The 26,324-nt window shown below is 42.6% G+C and overlaps 1 protein-coding gene across 17 annotated transcripts in view; it reads right to left on the reverse strand.

Annotated features, from left to right (window-relative positions):
• KIAA1217 (KIAA1217 ortholog) overlaps positions 1-26,324 on the reverse strand; it is a 507,222-nt gene that overhangs the window by 72,930 nt on the left and 407,968 nt on the right. The window contains exon 1 of one of the 17 annotated variants that reach the window (XM_039523560.1): positions 16,389-16,668. The exons of 15 other annotated variants lie outside the window; for them this stretch is intronic. In XM_039523560.1, the coding sequence (XP_039379494.1) occupies positions 16,389-16,424 (36 nt within the window). In that variant the 5' untranslated portion in view covers positions 16,425-16,668. Of the gene's footprint in view, positions 1-160; positions 283-16,388; positions 16,669-26,324 lie in introns of those variants that run through there. One more of the 17 variants, XM_039523561.1, reaches the window with a different exon arrangement.

Below are 26,324 nucleotides of genomic sequence, written 5' to 3' on the forward strand. Positions count from 1 at the left end.
TTGTAAGTACTTTACCTCTAATCCATGTATTTGTGCCTACTGTTCTGAGACTACTATTAAAAACAATACTATTTTTTTAACTAGACAACACTGCAACTCAAAGACAAATAAAATTATCCTTGCTAAAGGTTTTTATTCTGAAATAATTAAAGCCACTTACCTGCATGGATACAGCAATAAGAAGAACATTTGGTTCCACTTCATGAAATACAGTTCTTTTGTTTACAGCCTTGAATCTGAATCCTTGGTCTAGAATATGATATTTTAGGCATCCAGCCTTCTTGGAAAAATATTTTAAACCTTAAAAAGGCTCCTCATTCCCTCTGCTTGCAACAAGTATGGGCCACCTTGTTTTACTGGATCATCCAAAAAGTGCCGCTTTAAGAGACTAAAGTACTTTTCCACAGGAGAAGTCTGCAATTTCTCCTCCCCTTAGAAATTAGTCACTAAATAACCTTTCTGGCATGTCACCCAGCCACAAACTGTGCATCCTACTACTATGTAATTCAATCACTGAACCATTTCTTTAACGTGGGTGTATAAAATATAAAGAAGAGACTAACATTAAAGAATGAAGCAATACAGAGTCCTGCAAAGGAGTGAACCATAAATAAAACAGCAGGTAACCTTTATTAAGGGAAGAAGGCTTATTCTAAAAGAAAACAATATGAAATACACATGTTAATTATTCAGTAAGAACTCAGTAAACTCAGCATTGCAGAAAACATAGGAAAAATGCAGAACACATTGATTTGAGCAACTTTTAAAGTATTCAGATTGGCAGAGAAATTTAGTAGAGTGAAATGTGAAACTATCCCTAAGATATAGCACCTGAGCAAAACAAGAGGCTGTCTACTAATTAACCAGTCACCTTAGCAGCTTTACCAAGCTGAACTTTGAGACCATCGTAAATCACTTTCATTGCTATCTCATCAGAACATTGCACAAGCAATTAAGATCACTTTTGAAAAAAGAGAATTAAAAAAAAGCAACTGTTGATTATTTATTTAGGATGATTACAGGAAAACGACCTTCCCTCCAAAATATTCAATAATGTTGTAAATACATTTTTAAAAATACAATACTCACTCAGGTTGGAGAGATGGAACTGAAATGACACAGCAAAAACACACAACACAAGCACTTTACAGCACTGCAGTTATCTGCTGGGTGTTTATTTTTAAAAAATGCTGCCTGTGTCATTATAGAGGGCATTTGTGGGCTAGAGCCACAAAGGGATTTAGATGCTTAGCTACCACTTTCGATGCCCAAAGCCAAAATCTCAAATCCCTGCTCAACTGCCACCTAACCCTGTAGGTGCCTAAGTTTCCAGTGGTGAAATCCCCTGGCTGCCTGAATTTCTGCCATTGGGAATGTGCACAGCTGCCTAAGCCCTGACGCCAAGGCCCCTAAGCCTCAATGGAATTCACAGACTAGGTGTCCCCCTGCCTATCTTGCCTGCGGACCCCAATCTGGTAGTACACTGGGTCTTGGACAAAACACAGCTGGAAGAGGACGAGAAGATAGTGGTGGTGCTGCCCCCTTTATAACTACAGCACCCATGCAGGATGACCCAGGTTCAAATCACTCCTTTGCCTAATGTGGAACAGGGATTTGAATCTAGGTCTCCTCTTCAAAGAGTGCCCCTAATCACTGGGCTATGAGGAATCTCTTTCAATCTGTCCTGCTGAAGCTGTTCCACTTTGGTCATTGGAACAAGGACTAGAGCCTGTCACTCCCACATGCCAGCTCGGTGCCCTAACCGCATGGCTAGAGAGTCTCTCTCACACTTGCTCTGGCCCAGTGGCTGTTAAGTATTCTACACGAAGGGGAACAGCTTCAGCAGGAGAGTGAAAGGGCCTTGCCTCAGAACACCCTTTAGCCCAGTAGTTAGGGCACTTACCTGAGAGGTAAGAGAGCTGGGTTCACAGCAGGCAGAAGGGGAATTTAGAGAGGGTTCACAGCTGTGATGCCTGAGCAGGAGACACCTCCCTCCAGCCCAGACCTAGGCACCTCAACTCCCTCTCGTTGGCATTTCTTATTGGATGGCTTAGACGTTTCCCCACTCAGCGTGCTGGCTTTTGTGGATTTCATTGTTAGGTGCCTATCTCTCCCTATACCTTGCAAAGGAGCCTGGGCACCGTACTCAGGGCTGTGGATTACATTAGGTGGCACGGTTCCTAAAAGAGCTGTCCATAAATGACATTGTACAGTTTTTGGTGATTTTCAAGATCCACACACCGCTTGTTAACAGTGAAACAAACACAAAATTAAGGACCCACCCATGCACCCCCTTAATATGTTACTTAATATACAGACAGCCCCAAACATTAGGCCTTGCAACACGGATTACAAATCCCCTTTTCTGTGGTTCTAGCCCCATGGGTTTTTTCAGCTGGAGGAAAGGCATAAAGTGTTACTGATGAGAAAGGGGAAAAAGTGAGAGCTGTACTAGCATTGGGAAATTTGTTGGGTTAATCTCTACCCTCCTTCCTTCAAGAGAACCAAACTCATACAATTTGAGTTGTACATGTATGGGATTATATGACTGACATCTGCTCAATGTGCAGCAGCAGTCAAAAAAGATAACAGAATGTTAGGAACCATTAGGAAAGGGATAGATAATAAGATAGAAAATATCATAATGCCTTTATAATAATCCATTGTACGCATGCATCTTGAATAAAACATGCAATTTTGGTGCCCCATCTCAAAAAAGATATATTAGAATTGGGAAAGGTTCAGAGAAGGGCAACAAAAATTATTAGGGGTACAGAACAACTTCTGTAAAATGAAAGATTAAAAAGACTGGGAGTTTTCAGCTCGGAAAAGCAATGACTAAGAGGGGTATGATAGAGGTCTATAAAATCTTGTCTGGTGTGGAGAAAGTGAATAAGGAAGTGTTATTTACTCTTTCATATAACACAAGGGGGGTCACACAATGAAATTAATAGGCAGAGTCTTAAAGCAAACAAAAGGAAGTATTTCTTCACACAACACACAGTCACCCTGTGGATCTAGTTGCCAGGGGATGTTGTGAAGGTCAAAACTATAACATATTTCAAAAAAGATTTAGATAAGTTCATGGAGGATAGATCCACCAATGACTATTAGCCAGGATGGGCAGGGATATAACACCATGCTCTGTGTGTCCCTAGCCTCTGTCTGCAAGAAGATGGGAGTGGACGACGGGATGGATCATTCAAAGATTGCTTGTTCTGTTCATTCTCTCTGAAGCAGATGGCATTGGCCACTGTCAGAAGACAGGATACTGAACTAGATGGACCTTTGGTGTGACCCAGTATGACTGTTCTTATGACTCTGTGTGTGTGTATTAGTGGGGGGGATGGTTGTCATCCATGATGGGGTGTGATTGGAATAACACTTTCTATTCCATGGTGTTTTCCCCAAAGCACTTTGCAAAAATTAATTTCGCTTCACAACACTTCAATGAGAAAGTCATTATTACAATTGTTTCACAGATGGGCAAACTGAGGCACACGGTGGTTTAGTGACTTGACTAAGGTCAGTGGTAAATCTAGGAACAGAGTCCAGGATTTTAGACTCTCAGTCTCGTGCACTAATCAATAGATATCATTTCTGTTTCAATAAGCAGATGGAAAAACTCTTTCACATTACAGACAGCTTTGGCATGTTGTGACACAAGCACCATTTTAAAAAAATGTACAAAACATCACCACTGGTCTTGACTAGAATGTCACAGTATTTTCACACAATATACTCATATTTTTTAAAATAATAGCTTGATTAAATATTTGCACTAGAAATATATTAATGGAATGTCATGGCATAAAAAGACCATTAAATCAATTTATTTGTATTTTGAATTTAATCAGTCAGGGTTTGTTGTTTCTTGTGGCTATAGGAAACAAAACATTCTCTACCATTGAGGCATCTGGTTTACATTTGGCAGCTTTAGCTAGCCCATCAAGCACTCACTTTCCTTAAATGGGGATCTGGATGCTTGATTTAGTTATAACTAAAGTCAGAACTGCTGACCAACTGGACCCCAGAAACACCAAAAGTGGAAACCAGACAAATTGTTTAATACATACTGATAACACAGGTGCTTCCTAACAAGTGCAGTATACATTCTACTAATAGCCCTTTTAAAAAAAGTTTAACAACCCTGCTGTGAGAAATCCCATTAATATTGTTATAATATGGAGTATATAGGGGGTCACTATATCTTACTGTAGTTGATCTGCAATGACTTACAAACTGGTAGGATCTACATAAGGACAGCCATATTGGGTCACACCAATGGTCCACCTAGCACAGCATCTTGTCTTCTGACAGGGACTAATGCCCGGTACTTCAGAGGGAATAAACAGAACGGGCAGTCACTGAGTGATCCATCCCCTCTTGTCCTCTCCCAGCTTCATTTTCCATAACTGGACTCTAGTATAATCAAGTATACCCCAGAACACCAGCTATACTCTGACTGGGTTCCTGCACATCAGACACAATATACAATAAGCTTCAAGTATGTCTGATGCACAGGAAGGCTTTTATTACTTAAGGAATGAAGCCTCTTTTAATTTGAAAATATGTCATAGCCCAAATTTATAAATAATGCATGGACATGTCAATACCAAGACTGCAATTCAATCTCTGGGTTCTTATAATACATACAAACCACTCAAGCATCACTCTCCATTTTAATTACTTTATCAGAGCCCCTCAAGGCTTGTCTATCTTGCCGTGCCTTATCCTGCTTTTATTTGGAAGGTATTTACTTGTTTATAATATTCCATATGAGGTTTCTTTTTCAGCTTGATACACAGTACAAAAAGGGCATGATCCTGAGAGGTACCGAGCACCAGGCTTCATCAGGATCAGGCACAAAATTCTGGGCTATTTACTGCTCTAAAATCCATGTTAGTGAAAGGCTGAAGTCACCATTGGGCACTTAACTACACCACTCTCCCTAATTTCCTCTAAAACACTAATAACTTCATTAGTCTCATGGAGCTTTGCAGATATTTTCTCTTCCCATTAATTTCTCTCTATTTTTTATTAGTTGAAAAATGTTACAGACACCAGGGGAAAAATATCATTTATAAAGGTTGGACAAGATTTTTTTTTAAAAAGATCTATTTCAATGCATATGTGTGAAACAAGGATGTTTCCATTTTATCATCTGACCATTCTGACAATTATTCCTTTTCTTTTTTTAAATATTTGTATAGCTGGAAATAGTTAAGTAGCTAGTCTCTTGTTTTTCGTTTCTATAAATAACTGTTTCCTTGAAAAAACGCAGACAAGCTGACTTACGCACTAGACTGTTTATTACTAATTTAGGGCCTGAACCTGCACTCCAGGGCAAACTTTGCCAGAGTATGGAGTCAATGGGAGTTTTGCTTGAACATGACTAACTAATACAGTCCCATAAAACCCAAAAACTAAGGTAATTTGGAACAAACTTTAAAAATAGTCTTACATTTTCTAAAGCAGCCCTCCAGCTAAACATCTATATTTATAGCTACTTAGATTTCTGTGGCATCTCCAAAAAGATCGAAAAATGGACCCGTCAGAATTCTTATTTGAGTTGTGACGGCAGGTCCAGATGGATGGGGAGGTAAGAGAATAGTTCTAGCAGCATAAGGAGGCTTAGAGCTGTGACATTCACTGATGATTTAGCTTCTGCACTCTTAGTGAACCTTCTCATTTGTATTACCTCTTAACAAGGTCTTCACAGATTCCTAAGGCACTTGCTAAAGCAGAGTATGTCCTGTGGTAAACACAGGTGCTGTAAAGTTCCATCACGTAATATTCATTCCAAAGGTCCCATTTCTTTTTAAAAATCACTTAACTATCGACTAGTGTGAACCACCGTAAAGAACTCTATAGTACTTGTGCTTCAGTACTGGCAGAGAAGGACTTCCTGTAGAAGAGATGGCTCTGACAACGTTAGGCAAGCTGTGTCTGAACCCACTGAACCCAGGAACCTGAACACTAAGCCAGCATCATTTTTTTTGCAGAATATATTTTTTAAATGTTTTAATAGTGTAGATTACATTGTGTGCTCAGTCATTTGGTGGTGGCAACATTTTGGCAGAATCAAGAATTTCACATGATTAAACATTTATCAGAAATGAAATACAGGCAAGTAGGGGTGGGTGAATCTTGTGGGGGATGAAGATTCTGCAAGCCTCTCCAATTATTTCTGGGGTCACAAAATTAGGGTCAATATAACAAGCCCTTTTCTGAAGCTGCATGAGCCAGGGACTATAGGATCGGCTATTATTTCAAGGTGCAATCCTCCCACTCCCCTGTAATTTAAACCTCATGTTTTCTCCCAGAGGTGATTCAATACAAATAAACACGTTTTTCTAGCTAACAGGAAGTAATTGGTGTACACACACACACACACACACATATATAAAACCCCCCTCTGTCCCCCCCCCCCCAAAAAAAAGCTAAGCTGGCTCAAACTGAGATGATATAACCAGAATGGGATGCTCGCAGCTTCTTCTGCCTTCCTTATTAGCTATCCCACCTCATTTTTGGAATCCCATGCTTCCTTCCTCTTTCCTAGACAAGGCCTTGACTCCATCATATACTAGCCAGCCTTGGGAGACACAGCAAGGCAATAAGGGAAGAGGAAGGTCAGCAGCAACATGCCGGGGGCAGGGAGGGGCTCCTCTGGCTGGCATATCCTGGAGCTCAGAGGTTGCAGGAGAGGGGGCAAGAGGAAGGAGACAATGGGACTAAATGACCTAACCTACCTATAGGAGAGAGACTAACAGGTTTAAGGCCTATGAACTCTTACTTTAGAACTATAGGGAAATGTTTTAATCCATTTACCTGGGGTTGCAGTAGAAAGCATCCAATGCCTGCTGGATCCTTGGAGAACCCTCTTGGAGAGTTGAACTTTTGTTGATGTGACTGCTAAAACAGGCATGTTTTGAAATTGCTCAATATTTTCTTGTTTTCAAGTCAGGTTTGTTTGTGTTACAGGAGCTACTGGAAAGCTCTGGAAGGCCAGCTGTGAAGAGCCTGGTAGTTTTCCACGGACTGAGAAGTGTAAAACCTAGAGCTCGGGTCTGCTTTGCTTTTTGCCTGTTTGCTCTGTGTCTGTCCTTTTCATGTGTTTCCTTATTCTCCCAAGTCATGGGAGTAAACTGGTATCACACCTACTACACCTCAGCCCATGGTGCTTTTGGGATTTTCTCAGCACACCAGAGCCAGTCCTGGATTTGAGTGCTGCCTTCTCATTTGATGCCAGCCCATTGGTTCCAGACACGGAAGCCTTGTCTACTCTGGCAGCAGCATGTAGGGAACATGTAGCCACACGCCACAGTGAAAAGCAGGCTGTACCTAGACTGTGCTGTGTAGCTACAAACGGCAGTGAAAAGCTCGGGTGGGGGGCTGCCTTTCTCTGCTGCCTCCCCTCACCAAAGCCCTTCCCTGCTGCCAGTGCTTCACACTGCAGTGGGGAAAGGCTCTGGCAGCAGAGAGGCAGCACAACATTATGCTGATAAAAACAGCAGTGTAGATGGGGGAGGTATTGCTTGGGCATGTAGAGAGCTATGAAAAGTACATTTCCTAAGGTTCTGGTGTGTCTTTACTCCCCACAACAGTGCCTCACCATTTACAATGCTATTTATACCCATGCAGTGCATGTACTGTACATACCACTGTTAAGTGTAGACACAACCCGAGAGAGGGAATAAATGTCCACTAGCTGGACTTTCAACCTGGCCTAAGGTCTCTGCTTGGCCAAGTAAAGAACTATACCTCTCTTCTGTAGCTGACAACCATCATCACCCTGACACCAGCAGACCAGAAAAGAAACACCTATTTTCCTGTTTCCCTTCTCCTGTCTTCTCTTTTACCCATAAAAAGCAACAAAGAGTCCTGTGGCACCTTAAAGACTAACAGATGTATTGGAGCATAAGCTTTCGTGGGTGAATACCCGCTTCGTCAGACACATCTCCTGACGAAGTGGGTATTCACCCATGAAAGCTTATGCTCCAATACATCTGTTAGTCTTTAAGGTGCCACAGGACTCTTTGTTGCTTTTTACAGATCCAGACTAACACGGCTACCCCTCTGATCTTTTACCCATGTCTGCTTGTGTTGGACTTGGCAAAACTCCCAACACTGTAAATTAACTGAGAAAGTTCTGATTGTTACAATATCAGTATCATTTCCATCATTAAGGAAAAACAACTGTTTCAGTAAATGCAATTTTTACTGCAGGGTTAGTAATTAAAGCAGGAGGGAAATGTCATGTATGGTTATCGGAAAGCTAAAGAAGCCTAAAATACAGCAGCAGCCATGGGGTGCAAAGTAACATTTAAATAATCCATAAACCATGATAGCGGGGAACGAAGAGTGAAAGGAAAGGCAGTGTGGGGGTGGGAAGTAGGGAAGTGAGGCTGGGAGACTATGGAAGGAAAAAAGAAAGAAACATTGTAGGTAGTCTGTGCAAGAGACTGGAGGTGAGAGACAGAAAGAGAAAGAGAGAGAATCTGGGGGTAAAGAGAGCCTAATGGGTGAATCAGGAAAGGGTTAACAGATTGTGAGGACAGAGGTACAGAAATAAGATTAGGCCTTGGAGAAAGAAAGGGTAAGAGTCAGAGGAAGAGAAGAGAACAAAGTATGGGTATGTCTACACTATGGGATTATTCCGATTTTACATAAACCGGTTTTTTAAAACAGATTGTATAAAGTCGAGTGCACGCGGCCACTCTAAGCACATTATTTCGGCAGTGTGCGTCCATGTACCGCGGCTAGCGTCGATTTCCAGAGCGTTGCACTGTGGGTAGCTATCCCGTAGCTATCCCTTAGTTCCCGCAGTCTCCCCCACCCATTGGAATTCTGGGTTGAGATCCCAATGCAAAAACAGTGTCGCGGGTGACTCTGGATAAATGTCGTCACTCAATCCTTCCTCCGTGACAGCAACGGCAGACAATCATTTCGCGCCCTTTTTCCCTGGATTGCCCTGGCAGACGCCATAGCATGGCAACCATGCAGCCCGTTTAGCCTTTTGTCACTGTCACCATATGTTTACTGGATGCTGCTGACAGACGCAGTACTGCAGTGCTACACAGCAGCATTCATATGCCTTTGCAAGGTAGCAGAGACGGTTACCAGCTATAGCACCGTCTGCAATTGGAAATTGGCGATGACGTTTACCAGTCATTTTGCACCGTTTTCAGTTGGAAATTGGCGAGGACAGTTATCAGTCCTTTTGTACCGTCTGCTGCTGTCATGGGTGCTCCTGGCTGGCCTCGCTGAGGTCGGCCGGGAGCGCATGGACAAAAATGGGAATGACTCCCCAGGTCATTCCCTTCTTTATGTTTTGTCTAAAAATAGAGTCAGTCCTGCCTAGAATATATGGGGCAAGTCTACTACAGAACCAGAGAGCACAGCCGCTCCGGGTCAGAGCCCCAGAGATCCCGCAGAAATGATGATGCCATTCTAGGGGGTGCCCCTGCAACAACCCCACCCATTGCTTCCCTCCTCCCACAACCCTCCTGGGCTACCGTGGCAGTGTCCCCCCCATTTGTGTGATGAAGTAATAAAGAATGCAGGAATAAGAAACACTGACTTTTTAGTGAGATAAAATGAGGGGGAGGCAGCCTCCCACTGCTATGATAATCCAGGCAGTACAGATTCTTCATTAGACATGAAAGGGGGGGGGCTGATGGAGCTCAGCCCGCAGTTGCTATGATGAGGACGGTTTTCAATCCTTTTGCACCATCTACCAGGAATGATCAGGAGTCATTCCCATTGTTGCCCAGGCTTCCCTGGCCGACCTCACCAAGGCCAGCCAGGAGCACTCACGGGATGATGAGGACGGTTTTCCACCATTTTGCACCGTCTGCCATCAGGAAAGGAAGGGGAGGGGATGCTGCTGTTCAGCGCCACAGCACCGCATGCAGTAGACATACAGTGACATTGAAAAAAGGCGAGAAACAATTTTTTCCCCTTTTCTTTCACGGGAGGGGAGGGGGGTGAATTGACGAGATATACCCTGAACCACCCGGGACAATGTTTTTGACCCTTCAGGCATTGGGAGCTCAGCCAAGAATGCAAATGCTTTTCGGAGATTGCGGGGACTGTGGGATAGCTGGAGTCCTCAGTCCCCACTCCATCCCTGAGCGTCCATTTGATTCTTTGGCTTTCCGTTATGCTTGTCACACAGCACTGTGTTGAGTCCCTGCTGTGGCCTCTGTCTGGAGATTTTTTCAAATGCTTTGGCATTTCGTCTTCTGGAACGGAGCTCTGATAGAACAGATTTGTCTCCCCATAAAGCAATCAGATCCAGTATCTCCCGTACAGTCCATGCTGATCAGCGTTCCACGCTGGGCAAACAGGAAATGAAATTCAAAAGTTTGCGGGGCTTTTCCTGTCTACCTGGCCAGTGCATCCAAGTTCAGATGGCTTTCCAGAGCGGTCACAATGGTGCACTGTGGGATACCGCCCGGAGGCCAATACCGTCGAATTGCGGCCACACTAACCCTAATCCGACATGGCAATACCGATTTCAGCGCTACTCCCCTCGTCGGGGAGGAGTACAGAAATCGGTTTTAAGAGCCCTTTCTATCGATATAAAGGGCTTCGTTGTGTGGACGGGTTCAGGGTTAAATCGGTTTAACGCTGCTAAATTCGGTATAAACGCGTAGTGTAGACCAGGCCTATGACAGAGAGATTCTGGGGGTGGAAAACAAAGTCAGAAGGTTACAATGACAAAATGGAATGCTAGAATGGAGAAAGTGAAGGAGGGGAGAAGCAAGAATATACAGAAATGTTCCTGAGAGCTAGGAGATTTTGGTTTATTGACTGCAATCACAATGAATTATATTGTACCTATCCAGCAGAAAATAATGGGAAGGTGGAAGGAGAGGAAGAGAGAAAGTGTGTCCAATTTAAGCCAGTGTGTTTAACCCAGCCTATGGGGGGAAGAGAAATGCATTTTAGGCAAATTACAGCTGGGAGTGGGGCAGATGCCTCAGGCATCTGGGCAAATGCCTCAGGCTCTTCCTGGCCTGAGAGAGTGAGGGTGTGGGGAGCAGGGACACACCAACACTCCCTGCTGCAGCTTAAGCAATGCTCTAGCCCTCCTCTGTCCCTTCATACTTCTGTAAATCAGAACAACAGTGTTGGAGTTGCACTTTCAAAGCTACAAATGGCCTCCATACTAGGCATAATGAGCTTGTCCAGTTCTATTGGTCAGGAAGCTTAAGGGGGAAAGTGACATGCTTCCCTCGCAAAACGACAGAGAACAGTGATGTTCTACAAGTTGCATTTCAGTGCAGTAGCCCAGAGACTTTACATTACTTTACATCTGGGTGCAGTGGGAATGGTTCCCAACTGGAAATGCTGAAACAGATGTTCCAACATGTGTACAAGCACTTGTGGTTATGTGAATATGCAACTGTTAATCCAACTCTGATTATTCATGGAGAACTTCAAAAGGTTCCAAGGTTATACGATGGCCGGATAAGCTCTAACAAGCCCTTTGTGTGTGTGAGGAGTGGAAAATCCCCATCTTTTGCACAAATGGTTGTCCCATGCCACTCTCAAAATACAATCCAATTCGAGACCACACATACATATGATCGCTGTCCCAAGGGCACTTGTGGCAGCTTGTCCTTGTCCATCGTCCCACCCAATTGTCTCTCCCACTCCTGTAGACCAGACTCCTGGGAATACAATTGTTTCCTCAGGGTAAAATAGGAATCCAATCTACTGATGAGGGAAATGCAGCTGGGTTGCAGGAGCATTTAAAGCAATGCATAACAATAATAATGATGCTAATACATTACATTTCTTACCTAAATTGAGTTCAGCTTGGAAGATATATCGGTCCAGATTCAGGTAGAAATGAGGGCTCTAAATTTGCACTAGGCTGTTCATATTTTCCCTGAACCCATTTGCATATCCTTAGCTGTCAGTTAATGTAGATTAGTTTTCAATGAAATAGCTTCCTTGGTTTGCTTATGGAGTTCTATTTAAAGTAGGAGAAAGGAATGAGGATGAATTCTTCTGTCACTTTTAGCATGCACCTAAGACACTCCAGTAGGAGCTTTGGGTCCAGCCATGCTTAAGACAGATGGAACACCATGTTCCAAAGACACTGATGCATGTGTGAGATCCAGAACATTCTGCATCAACATAACCACACACAAGCACTCCAGAAATCAAAGCCTGCCTGTGTGGGGGTTTTCTCTTTCACCACCAACCTCAATTCTGCCGCACAAGCTATCTCCCTGGTACCAGACTGCATAATTCTACCCCTGATCACAAAAGCAAACATCCAGATGAGCCAGTTTAGCATGAGTTCATTTCTGAGTATTTATGAGCATGTTTCATGGAGCTGTTTTCTTTTTTCACAAATAAACAGAATGTGAAAGTAAAAAGAAAAAAAACCCTCATTTTAAACTAGGGTGACTAGACATCCCGATTTTATAGGGACAGTCCCAATATTTGGGGCCTTTTCTTATATAGGTGCCAATTACCTCCCCACCCTGTCCCGATTTTTCACACATGCTATCTGGTCACCCTATTTTAAAGTACCAAATTTAACAGAAGGAAGTTAACAAAGCTCTCATTTTCTTCCTCAGTGCACTTTCCAGACAAAATAGCTTGGATGATAGCGAGTGCATTTCAGCCAAGATATGTCATTGTGAATGAAAAAAATACAAACACATTGAAACATAACACATTTCTGTTCTAAAAAGGCTGGTTTTACATAATGATATCATTGGTTTGCCAATATCCACATTTAACTCAGCAGCATGCTATGGCCCACCCTAACCAAAAGCTATTCTTCTCTTTGGAATGAACATGTAAAAGCTGTACTGATTTTTGGAGAATTAAGGTAGGAGCCCTTGAAATGGCTGGGAATTAGTGTTACACTCAAATAGCTTTGTTTGGTTGGTTGGTTTACTTTTGTACTGCTGCTTTTAGATAGGATTTTAAGTACATAAACAAAAGTTGCCTGCTTTGTGCAGATGTAACAAGCATTTCCTTCCCTTTCCCCTTAAGAGATCAAATGCATTGTCAAGATAATGCATACAGTCGCCATCAGCCTTGAAAGCCAAATCCTTAAAACCAGTCTCGATTCCAGCACTTCCTTGGGGCACTGCTGAACTGATGGATTCATCCATTTCTTTTTCCAAAAAAGGAATAGTTTAAAGCATATATAGCTCTGGTACAGATCAGCATTTTTATTTGGTTTAAATATGCTGTATATCAAATTTCTACTCTTTAAAAAAAAGAAGTCCGGTGAGTAAGTGATCTCATAAATCAAAATAAATGCATGGCTTCTTGACTCTCTGATCTACTATTCAGCTTTTATTTTTGTTCCATATTTGTAGCTTTTCCTACTGTGCCAAAGCCAAATAGAATGGAACAACTTCTTATGATTAAGCAATAATAAAGAAAAACATAACCTTTAATCTCCTCTGGAATTATCAAATGACTGAGTCAAAACATGTTTTCTATTACAGGAATATGGAATAGGTTAGGTTACAATATATATAGGATACAATATAGTTTGTCGCTTAAATCCTGAGCATATTTACACCTGTAACTCACTGTTACCACTAAATAAGAACACATCAGATAAGAAGGAAAACATTATGTCACAAGTTCTACACCCAGCACTATCTTCAGTCCTCATCTGTAGGAAGGAAAGGTCAGTGGATGAGTATAACAATGGATCCACTAGCCCCTTTCCTCATCCCACACAACAGTGCATAGGGAGCCCCCATGCAGCTGGGCTTTGTGGCACATGCCACTGTGAACCTGCTGCAGAACTGATTTGCTAATCTTCCACTGCTATAGAGGAGGCCAGCGAGTATTTGCATTAACACCTCTTTTACCACATTAACATAATTGCTGGCACGGTCTCAAGAGTAATTGTTCTGTTATGTGAACATTTATTTTCTTTCAACTTTACTTCCTTCTGTTCAACATTTGACAAATGCAAAGACAATCTAGCAATCAGCGTACCAGGACAGACAAGTAATATAATGAAATGTGGGGAGTCTTAGGGCTTTATCCAACAAACCTTTTGGCCTATTCAGCCACTTAATTTGCATGTTAAACTTGTCCTAAAGCCTAAATATATGTTTCTGTACATTAAAGAAAGAGATAGGATTCCAATACCATATACTTCTCACAGTGCCCTTTTGCCTACTGATTTTTGCACCTGTCTTGTTTATGCCAACTCAGATTATTTTTACCCCAGATTTTATGTGTATCCAAGAAGGGATGTTCGTACTGCTCATATTTTCAGGAGTCCGATCAGTTTTCTTGACTCCAGATTAGAACTGACACCATGTAATTATAATCAAAGACCACAGCTGTGTGGGTGGATTCTCCAAAAAGATCAAGAGTTGGATCTCTTTTCTGCTTCTATAGAAAAAAGAGGATGAAGACAAAGTAGGCCTTATCTCCCCTATGGAATCTGGCCCTTTGGCTGCTATATTTGCCTAGAGGAAAGCAGTTGGTTAAACAAAGAAGTGAAGACTCAGCTGTGAGCAAGGAACTCCGATCCTGTACAAAGAGTTGTACTTCCAGATAATGTGATACGGAAGAACGTTAGGGAAGGCTAAAGTAAAATCCTGATTAAATAAAGCAATGTCAGGCTTAAAGAAAGAAGAACTGTTCCTTCCAACCAAGCTGGTGTCACAGAGAGCACAATAGACTAAATTAACCTCAGCAAGGTGATTTTTAATCTCTGAGGTAAGAGCAGATGTGCAAAGCTGTATGGAAGACTGAGAGCCATCTTTGGTTCGAGTGCTATCCCAGAGCTTACGGGGTCTTCTGAATTCTCATAAGCTTCCTTATTTACAAGGGAGGACTGGTTTCTGACAATGGCGGACACAGCCGTGAGTATTCTTATAGTATGTCATTGCATTAGCGAGTTCTAGCAATGTCTGACTCTGCCAAATACTTAGGAAATGGAGGTAAATAGCCACAGTACTGCAAATTGATTTGCCAAAAGCAAAGGCTGTGAAAGAGTAAAACATCCAAGGAATAGGAACCAGGAAACCTTCTGTAAAAGTATGTGGATTAAGAATAAAAGCAATAATAAACAATAAAAATGGACCCAAACCCAATTCTCATGTCCTTATTCAGGGAAAACTCCCATTGAAGCCAATGGGACTTTTGCCCAAGAAGGCCAACCTCACAATTGGGCTTTGTGTTAGATACTTGGCCTCCAGACTTAGTCACAGGCCAACAGAAAACTTGAGTTGCTCTTAAATAATTCTATCTGGATGACGCAAGAGGTGTACTGACATGCTCCAGAGCAAGCTGCTTGCAACCCTCAAACAGAAAGAGAGGCCGTTAAAAGGAAATAAAATCACTATTAAAGTGAGCGTATAATGGTGGGAGCCTGGATCTATTTCTTCACAGAAAAAGTTATTGGGGATTCCAGATGACAGGCTTGTGATATCTTAATCTAAAAAGAGAGTAACATATAACTGCTAGATTCCTGGTATTTGCAGAGTGGGTGAGGCATACTCATATTCCTAGACTAGTTGATGTTGGCTAAAATGCTTTTATTCAGATTAAGTTTGATATCATTTAACTTGAAAATAAGTAAGTAGAACTTGGTTTTAACAGACCCATTTTATTCTTTGGCAACTTTTTAAAATGCTACTTTTAGATTGTTGGTATATTACAGAATCTATATAATTATATAGAACATGAATGACATTTTTTCAAAATAAATATAATTTAACAATAGCACATTACCACTTAATTATTTAAAACTCCACAATGAGATCTCCATCCAAACATAGCTCAGGATCTGTAGATTTAAACAGATCATTTTATGTGCGATACTTGAGATTTATATTTTGTTTTATTCATAGCTAAAAACAAAAATGAACTAATTCTTAATCTTCTAGCCACCTTCTCAATAATCTAGATCACTTATGGGGTAATTTTTATAGTATATGTAAGACACATGAATGAAAGAGCACGGGTACATTTATTATATTTCATAACAGTTTGATTAGATACAGCTACCTCTCAATGTCTTCTTCCCTACAGCAGTATAAATAATTGGCAGCTCAATAATAGGTCATTCATTAAAAATAGTAAAACTCATGTCACAGAAACAATTCCAGAGCATCAGATACTATATTTATATATTATGTTGAACTCCCAACCAGATTTCAAATGACAAGTTAGAAAATAAACAAATTATTACTTTCAATACACAGATATTAAACTAGACATAAAGACTAGTTTTGAATAAAACATTTCTTTTTCTGGACGATCTAAAAAAAAATCTAGTTTTGATCTCTGGTTTAAATCCCCAGTTAATCTAAATATATCCTTTAGCCAAAAAGAAAAAGGAATTCCATATTCACTACAAATAGGCATCTTACCTTACATCTTTTGGTGAACTCCTTTTCTAGAAGCATCTGGCAGGTATTAGAACACAAAAGTACTTTCAGCTAAGCTTGTCTTTACATTTTCTTAAAACTAAACTTATTTTGCTAGAAGAAGCCCTTAGACAAAACATGTGGGCTAAAACAGCAGCAGCCTCCCTGTTCAAGAGATTTCATGGATATTCACAGGCTTTGCTTCCACTGTCCGAAAGTTAAGTCTGAGCAAGAAAGGCATTTTTCCTGTCCCGGAAATCAGTATAACCAAAACTAATGCTGAGCTAATGAGAAATGTTTCTTCCATGTGTTCTGTTTGGCAGACACTGCAAGTCATATCAAGGAAACACATGATGTTTATAAATACAATATGGCTCATGTTGTCATAACCTCTCAATGACAACAACAGAACTAGAAAAAGCAGGCAGCAAAACAGCAGGAAAGAGGATATTTGTATTGTTTAGAAGTTCTGTATCAGATATACATATCTTGGCTTTTTTCCTAAAGAAAATGTTTTATGGTAGAGGGATCAGTAAGGCAGTGTATGGCAACTTATAAACATACTATGGGTATTCCTAGCATTATCATGCATTCAAACAACTACGTGTTTAAATATTTGTTCTGTTTTAGGAGTTACAATCTAAGCAGATGGCTATATTGCAGTCACAGGGTGTGATTACAGTTCAAATAAACAAACCCAGGCTCGCTTTCATTTAGCTAGCTCAAGTCCTGGAGCACGGAAGCTGCAGCAATGTGCACTTCAGTGTGGCTGTACAAGCCTGTCCAGGAATCACTCGCAAGTCTAGTGCGCACTGGAGCACAAGCTGCCATAGCTTCACTGTTCTGGTACCTGAGCTGCCTCAGCCTGCTCTGAGTAGAAGGGGGCTTCATGCATAGAGCTGCCCCTTTTAAACCCTCCTGCCCGTTCGGTTCTCAGGGGATGTGTCAGTGTTATCGTGCTGGCCCCTTGTCCCCTTTTGCAGTAGTTTGACCTCTCCCCTTCAGCTCCCCCCAGCCATAAAGCACTGTTCCTTCATTCGGCCAGTCAGGCAAATCCCCCTCCCCGCCCCAATGGTTCGGTGCAATCATTCTGGTACCTAAGCTAGCTCAGTATGTCTATACACCTTGTGATTGCAGTATAGACATACCCTACGACTGTTACAAAAAATGAGCAAGTGGTCAATAATTTTGGCAACACTTATTTTTACTTTTTGCATTTAATGACATGAAGATTTTTAACTTGAACACAATCCAATGAAACACCGCTAGGAATCTCCCATAATTTGGATGCCTTTGTTTAAAGTATCTGAAGAACTTAAAAGCATGATCATGCATTTATTATCTCTATGTCTTTCTTTAAAAGGTTGTAGAGTTTTTTTTAAACTAAGGACTAGGGGAAAGTTGACAGGTGCAGATGAGCACACGGTGCAGGCAGACATCTCTTAGGGATTAATTTATTAAGGAGGGAACTCTGTATTCTCACAAAGAGGATAGGAAAGAAGTTGGTAAAGTAGAGCTAGGAGCTAGAGATGGACAGTCATATTTAAATGAGATACTTTTACATGAAGAAAAGCAACTGAATATTGACAAAATGTACAAGTCTAAATACTAATGGATGAACTACAGTGCCTGTCATTAAATGAGGATTTTGATATAACAGACATCACAGAAACTTGGGGGAATGAGGATAACCAATGGGATGGGTAATACCAGGGTACAATACATATATATATATATAGGTTGCACTGATGGGGGAGTGTCACTATATGTCAAAGAAAGCATAGAGTCAAATGAAATAAAAATCTCAAATCAAACTGTGCCATAGAATCTCTATGGATAGAAATTCCATGCTTGAACAATAACAGTACAGCAGTAGGAACGTACTAAGGACCACCTACCAAGATGGTGACAGTGATTGTGAAATACTTAGGGACATTAGAGAGGCTGCAAAGAGAGAAAATGCAATAATAATGGGGGATTTCAACTATCCCCATGTTGACTGGGTACATGTCACCTCAGGACAGGATGAAGAGATAAAATTTCTTGACATCATAAATGACTGCTTCTTGGAGCAGCTTGTCCTGGAACCCACAAGAGGAGAGACAATTCTTGAGTCAGTCTTAAGTGGAGCACAGGATTTGGTCCAGGATATCAATATAGCTGAACCCCTTGGTATTAGCAACCATCATATAATTAAATTTAACACCCTTGTATGGGGACAAATGCCAAAGAAGCCCACCACAGTAGCATTTAACTTAAAAAGGGGAGCTGCACAAAAATGAGAAAGCTAGTTAAACAAACATTAAAAGGAACAGTCACAGGGGTGAAATGCCTGCAAACTGCATGGAGAATATTTAAATCTACTGATAGGCAAAGTAAGAAAAATGTAGCTTGAGAACCTATTATACTTTGATTTAAGGATACTAACTTTGTATATTTGGATATGTGATGTTGGCAATTTGAGTTTTAATGGCTTTAAAGCTGTTGACTGTCATTAAATAATTATTGTCTGATCCCCTCCATAATTTCCCATAACTGAAAATTTAAATAAAAAATAGGAAAAAAGCTTTAAAATAAATATCAATATTATCTATCAACATTATAAAAAATAAACATCTAATTCTGCCAATCCTAAGTATAATACAAAAGATGTGTGACAAGATCTGACTTCGTAAGGTGTTGATTCACATTTCAAAAGTAATCTCCTTAAAACAGGACAGGCAATAATCGCTTTATCCCTAGATTTACTGAAACAGATGCTAATGCTAAGCACTTTGTTTACAGTAATTACTCCTTCCTCCCCTCTCATTTTAGTATAGTTAGTTTCAATTTATCTAAGCACCATGGTGAAAGTAGGAAGACTGGAGTGATATCTTTCCCACCACCCAACTTCTTCCGTATCCTACATCTGTCTGCCTCAATGCAGCTGCAGAACGAATGCATTCTTACTCTTGAGTTCTCCCGCTCCACCAGATACAAAAAGGTGATCACATATATAAGCAACAAAACATAAAATCAGGTGCTTCTTTTCAGAATTCTCAATGCTGCCTCACCGATGTCTTGAACTCTGACTTGAAGGGACTACCTCTCAAATTGAAAAGGGCATTCAAGAGCTGACCAAACCCAACTCTGCTGAGTTGCGAGATCTAACGAAAGCACATCCCCAGGTGAGCTGGCTATAGACCAGGCAATAACAATTCTTGGGAGATGTGAAGATTTTGAAATGCCACCTCTGGTAAGACACACACCCACGGAACCACCTCAGAGAGTAGAGTGGAACATGGTAAAATAATCACAGAATTGTAGAAACGTAGGGCTGTGTAGCAGGGTGGTCCCCTGCTCCTGTCCTGAAGGGCTTAAAGCCCTGGGGGAAGGTTGTGGCTGGGAGCTACTAAGCTGGGCTGATTGGGATGTGGCTGCAGCTGGGCCACACCCCAATCAGGCCACAGCTGGCCTATATAAAGAGGCTGGGAGCCAGGAGCTCAGGAGTCTCCCTCTGCCTGTAGAGGGAGATGGGCCTGGCTGCAGGGAGCTAGACATAGGGTACCTGAGTGGAGCAGGGCTGGGGAAAGGGCAGAGGAGCTGGGGAGCTCCAACCTGGAAAGCCCAGGGGTAGGCCAAGGCAGTAGGTCCAAACCCTCCTTGCCAGTGATGAGTAGGCTGATACTGTAGTCTGCCCCCAGAGCGTGGGGCTAGATCAGGGGTCGGCAACCTTTACTATCAAAAGAGCCATTTTGCCCCCTCTTCCACTAAAGAAAAATAGTCTGGAGCCGCAAAACATAACACTGCTTATAAACTTTTAAAAGTTTTAATCTTGTTTTAATCTTTTTTTAATTTTACCTGTTACAACAACAGAATACAACAAACAGAAGTGCAGTGTGCATGTGTAGGCCTACTTTGAAATAAATTAAACACTGAACTATGCAGGCCTTTTTGAGTCCTTCCCGTATTTGTGTAAAATTAAAATAAAACGTAGCCCACTTTAATATAAAAAAAATATAGTTGCAGCTTAGCAGTTTTAAAAAAGTAAACATAAAATTAGGAACTTTTTTGACAAGTCCATTTCAGTGTGCTTTCATCCTCTTTGGGTTTCTTTCTCGGCCAGCAATCAACCGAAGCACCTGAACATACAATAAAAAACTACATCAGCTCCGGGTCTGAAATAAATGTTTTTTTCTGAATAATAATAGCCTATTAAATGCTAGTGTTCTCACCTGTTTAATGTGACTTCTGTTTCTGAAGCTCGATGCTGATCTTCCCTGTGTCGGGGCTGTAAGATGTGACTTTGATCTTCACACAGGACTGTAGGCTCTCATTTGTGAGGCGGGAGCGATATTTGGACTTTATGAAGTTCATGCTGGAGAAAACTTGCTCGCATAAGTATGTTGAGCCAAAGATGGACAGGACTCCAAATGCATACTTTTTCATGTTCATATACGTGTCGGGAATGGCACTCCATGTTTCAAAAACAAGTCTGTCGGGTTTGGGGAGGTTGTCAATATCATTCCATTTGTGCTCTTTAGCGAGAGTGGCCTTCTGACGGGCGACTTCTTCAAGATCCGCTGTCAGGCTTTTGAACTTGGACACCCATAAGTCTTTATCCGCTATGTCGGCCAGTTCAATTTCAATATCGGGCTGACTTATCTCTGTGAATGCGGATATGTTCAGCAGGGATGGGTCGATGTCCAGCGGTGAGACAGGGAAGGACAGAGTGTTTTTTTCCTTTCTGAACTCGCTGAATCTTTCTCCAAATGCAGCTTGCATTGCCATAATTGCACGGTGTAAATAATCACAATTTATGTGATTGTTCTCTTCTTTGAACTCTCTCAGGGAGGGGAAGTGAGGGTACGTCTACACTACGGGACTATTCCGAATTTGCATAAACCGGTTTTGTAAAACAGATTTTATAAAATCGAGTGCGCGCGGCCACACTAAACACATTAAATCGGTGGTGTGCGTCCATGGTCCGAGGCTAGCGTCGATTTCTGGAGCGTTGCACTGTGGGTAGCTATTCCCTAGCTATCCCATAGTTCCCGCAGCCTCCCCCGCCCCTTGGAACTTCCGGGTTGAGATCCCAGTGCCTGATGGGGCAAAAATCATTGTCGCTGGTGGTTCTGGGTAAATGTCGTCAGTCACTCCTTCGTCTGGGAAAGCAACGGCAGACGCCTTTTTTCCCTGGATTGCCCTGGCAGATGCCATAGCATGGCAACCATGGAGCTTGTTTTGCCGTTTGTGACTCTCACCGTATGTGTACTAGATGCCGCTCACAGAGGCGATTCAGCAGCGCTACACAGAAGCATGCTTTTGCTTTTGCATGACAGCAGAGATGGTTACTAGCCATATTGCACCATCCAAACCCTTCCATAAATTGGAACTGAGGATGATCATGGCTACCAGTCCTTTTGTACCATTTGCTGCTAGTGCCCCTGGTCAATCAGCCAGGGGTGCAAAAGCCAAGAGTGGTTGCTAGCCATATTGCACCTTCCATCGTTTTGTACCATTGGCTGCTGTCATAAGTGCCCCTGGCCGATCAGCCAGGGGCGCAAAAGCAAAAATTGGGAATGACTCCCTGAGTCAATCCCTCCTTTTTGGTATCTAAAAATAGAATCTGTGCTGCCTAATATAGGCAAGTGTGCTAGAGAACCACCTGCTCTGTGTCAGAGCCCAGAAATTATCTGTATGCTATTCACAGGGGGTGCTCCTGTAACAACCCCACCTGTTGATTCCGTTCTTCCCCCAGCCTTTCTTGGCTACCGTAGCATTGTCCCCCCACTTGTGTGATGAATTAATAAAGAATGCAGGAATAAGACACACTGACTTGTTAGTGAGAAATGAGTGGAAGGCAGCCTCCAGCTGCTATGATAGTCCAGACAGGACATTAAGCAGTGTGTAGGAGAGAAGCCCAGCATCCCACTGCTAGTCCAGGGGCAACTGAATCTTTTCTTTACACATGAAGGGTGGGGGCTGATGGAGCTCAGCCCCCTGTTGCTATGATGAGGATGGTTACCATATTGCACCATCCATCCACCAGAAAAAATTAGGGCTAATAGGCTGATGACGAGGACGGTTACCAGTCCTTTTGTCCCATCAGCTGAAGCTGATCATGAGGATGGATTTCCATCATTTTGCACGATCAGCTTATGCTGATGATGAGGATGGATTTCCATCTTTTGTACCATCAGCCGCCCATGACGGGGGGGGGAAGCAAGGATGTTGGTGTTGACTGCTGCACTATCGCGTCTATCTGCAGCATTCAGTAAAGATAGGGTGACATGTAAAAGAGTCAGAGGATTGTTTTACCTTTCGCTTCTGGGGGTGGGTGGGGGGTGGGTGAGTAGATTGCCAAGCTATGCCCTGACCCGCGGGCACTGTGTTTGACCCTAGAAGCATTTGGAGCTCAGCCAAGAATGCAAATAATTTTAGGAGGCTGCAGGAACTGTGGGATAGCTTCAGTCCTCCAGTCCATGCGCGTCCATTTGATTCTTTGGCTTTCCGTTACGCTTGTCACGCTGCAGTGCGCTGAGTCCCTGCTATGGCGTCTGTCTGGAGATTTTTAAAAAAGGATTCTAACGGAGCGCTGATAGAACGGATAGAACGGATACCTTTTAGATACCTTTTTGGTATCTAAAAATAGAATCAGTGCTGCCTAATATAGGCAAGTGTGCTAGAGAACCACCGTATCATAGAACCAGAGAGCACAGCTGCTCTGTGTCAGAGCCTGCAGAAATTATCTGTATGCTATTCACAGGGGGTGCTCCTGTAACAACCCCACCTGTTGATTCCGTTCTTCCCCCAGCCTTTCTTGGCTACCGTAGCATTGTCCCCCCACTTGTGTGATGAATTAATAAAGAATGCAGGAATAAGACACACTGACTTGTTAGTGAGAAATGAGTGGAAGGCAGCCTCCAGCTGCTATGATAGTCCAGACAGGACATTAAGCAGTGTGTAGGAGAGAAGCCCAGCATCCCACTGCTAGTCCAGGGGCATCTGAATCTTTTCTTTACACATGAAGGGTGGGGGCTGATGGAGCTCAGCCCCCTGTTGCTATAATGAGGATGGTTACCAGCCATATTGCACCATCCATCCACCAGAAAAAATTAGGGCCAATAGGCTGATGACGAGGACGGTTACCAGTCCTTTTGTCCCATCAGCTGAAGCTGATCATGAGGATGGATTTCCAGCTTTTTGCATGATCAGCTGATGCTGATGATGAGGATGGATTTCCATCATATTGTACCATCAGCCGCCCATGGCGGGGGGGGGAGCAAGGATGTTGGTGTTGACTGCTGCAGTATCGCTTCTATCTGCAGAATACATTAAATATAGGGTGACTTGTAAAATAGTCATTGGATTGTTTTACATTTCGCTTCTGGGGGTGGGTGGGGGTGGGTGAGTAGATTGCCAAGCTATGCCTGACCCGCGGGCACTGTGTTTGACCCTAGAAGCATTTGGAGCTCAGCCAAGAATGCAAATAATTTTCAGAGGCTGCAGGAACTGTGGGATAGCTTCAGTCCTCCAGTCCATGAGCGTCCATTTGATTCTTTGGCTTTCCGTTACACTTGTCACGCTGCAGTGCGCTGAGTCCCTGCTATGGCGTCTGTCTGGAGATTTTTAAAAAAGGATTCTGAATTTCATCTTCTGTAACGGAGCGCTGATAGAACGGATTTGCCTGCCCTTACAGCGATCACATCCGCATGGTCCATGCGGGAGCTCTTTTTTTAGTTTGATTTCGGACTGCATCGCCACCCGTGCTGATCGGAGCTCCACGCTGGGCAAACAGGAAATATTCAAAAGTTCGCGGGGCTTTTCCTGTTTACCTGACCACTGCATCCGAGTTCAGATTGCGGTCCAGAGCGGTCAGTGGTGCACTGTGGGATAGCTCCCGGAGGCCAATACCGTCGATCAGCGTCCACACTAACCCTAATCCGATATGTTAATACCGATACTGGCGTTACTCCTCTCGTTAGGGAGGAGTACAGAAACCGGTTTAAAGAGCCATTAAAATCGATATAAGGTGCCTCCTAGTGTGGACGGTTTTGGCGTTAAATCGGTTTTAAGCTCCTAAAACCGATTTAAACGCCTAGTGTAGACCAGGGCAGAGAGAGCGTACCTCTCTGTACATCTCTGGCAAACACTGTCATCTTGCGCTCAAACGCCAGAACATCCTCCAGCAACTGCAGGGCCATGCTTCCCTTTCCCTGGAGATTTTTATTCAGCGTGTTTAAGTGACTTGTCATATCCACCATGAAATAAAACTTTTCCAGCCAATCGAGGTCTCCCAGTTCGGGATAGCTGAGGCCTTTGCTTTCCAAGAAGGTTTTCACATGTTCCAGACAAGCAGCGAAGCGTTTCAGCACGTCTCCCCTTGACAGCCACCGAACTCTGTTGTGCAGCAGGAGATCCAAATACGCGCTCTCGACTTCATCTAACCATGAACAAAACTGTCAGTGGTTTAACCCGTTTGCAATTATTTTATTCACTATCTTAATAACGAGGTTCATCACTTCCACACATTCAGGGGGAATGTTTGAGCGCACAGTGCTTCTTGGTGCAAGATGCAGTGAAACGTCATCAGCTCTCGATCCAGCGACTTTTGAAGTAAATTCACAAAGCCCTTCTGTGCTCCTCTCATACTGGGTGCACCATCAGTAGACACTGACACCAGGTGAGTGGTGTTTATTCCTTTGGCTTTTAGACAACTCAAAACAGCCTCACAAATGTCCTGTCCCCGTGTTTGGCCCTTTAGCGGTATGAGTTCAATCAGTTCTTCCTGCTGCCCATCAGAGTTCACATATCTGCATAACAGTGCTGTCTGCTCGATATCATTTACATCACTCGACTCATCACAGGCAATTGAATATGCTTGAGCTGAATTGATGTCATCAATTTGCTTACTGGTGATGTTTGTTGCCATTTTAATGGTCCTGTCCTTGACGGTCTTTGCAGAGAGAGGCATTTCTTTAATTTTCTGAATAATTTCTTGTTTTTGAATTCGGAGAATAGATGCTCTGATATTTTTATGAACGATTCTTTCATGTATTCTCCGTCTGTGAACGGCTTCCCCCTCCTTACGATCTCATGAGCTGCCACAAAACTAGCAGCTGTAGTTGAGTTTGGAGAGTTGATCCACTTCTTGAAAGTATGTTTGCTCTGCTCAACTTTCCGTAGTAGTTCCGAAATCGCTCTCTTTCGCCCATCTTCAGTTGGGTACTTTTCAGAAAATGCTGAGTGCTTGTTTTGAAAATGTCTTTCAACGTTACATTTTTTGTTGTTTGCTAATTTCTCACCACATATCAAGCACACAGGTAAGCCAGCGTCGTTGGCAGTGAAGGCAAAGGAATCTGTCCATGCAGAATTAAACTCTCTATTTTCTTCTGAGATTTTTCTTTTTTGGGATGTATTCATGGTTAGCTTACCGCGGGGGTCGCACACTCAAGAAGCCACCTGCAGGTAAAGGCGAGGGCTATAGACGTGGATGTGACGCATATTTTAATTGACAAATTATAAAAACTTTTTAAAAATTCGATGTTAAAGTATCACCTCGAACTCCAAGATAACTGTGCAACAAAATAAACAAAAATAAAATAATATATAAATAAAAATTAAATTAATAAATAGCCGTTATTCTTTTTTTTTCTTTTGTCAAGGCCGAAGGGAGCCACAACAAGGAGGCTGAAGAGCCGCATGTGGCTCCGGAGCCGCGGGTTGCAGACCCCTGGGCTAGATGATGACTGGCAGTAGCCTTATACTGAGGCAAGGTGGGAATAGTGGGTGGGGGCTCCCCAGGAAGGGGAGACCCTAAGACTGAGGGGGTACTGCCAGGGGGCAGCACCCCAGGTAAAAGGGCACTGGGTCCAGGGAGGGACATGGGGGCCAGAGGACAGGCGGATCACCGGCCTGCAGAGGGTACTCCAGAGCTGAATTGAGCTAATTCCCAGA

The sequence above is a fragment of the Mauremys reevesii genome, linkage group 2, assembly GCF_016161935.1.
Source record: "Mauremys reevesii isolate NIE-2019 linkage group 2, ASM1616193v1, whole genome shotgun sequence".
Taxonomy (NCBI): domain Eukaryota; kingdom Metazoa; phylum Chordata; order Testudines; family Geoemydidae; genus Mauremys; species Mauremys reevesii.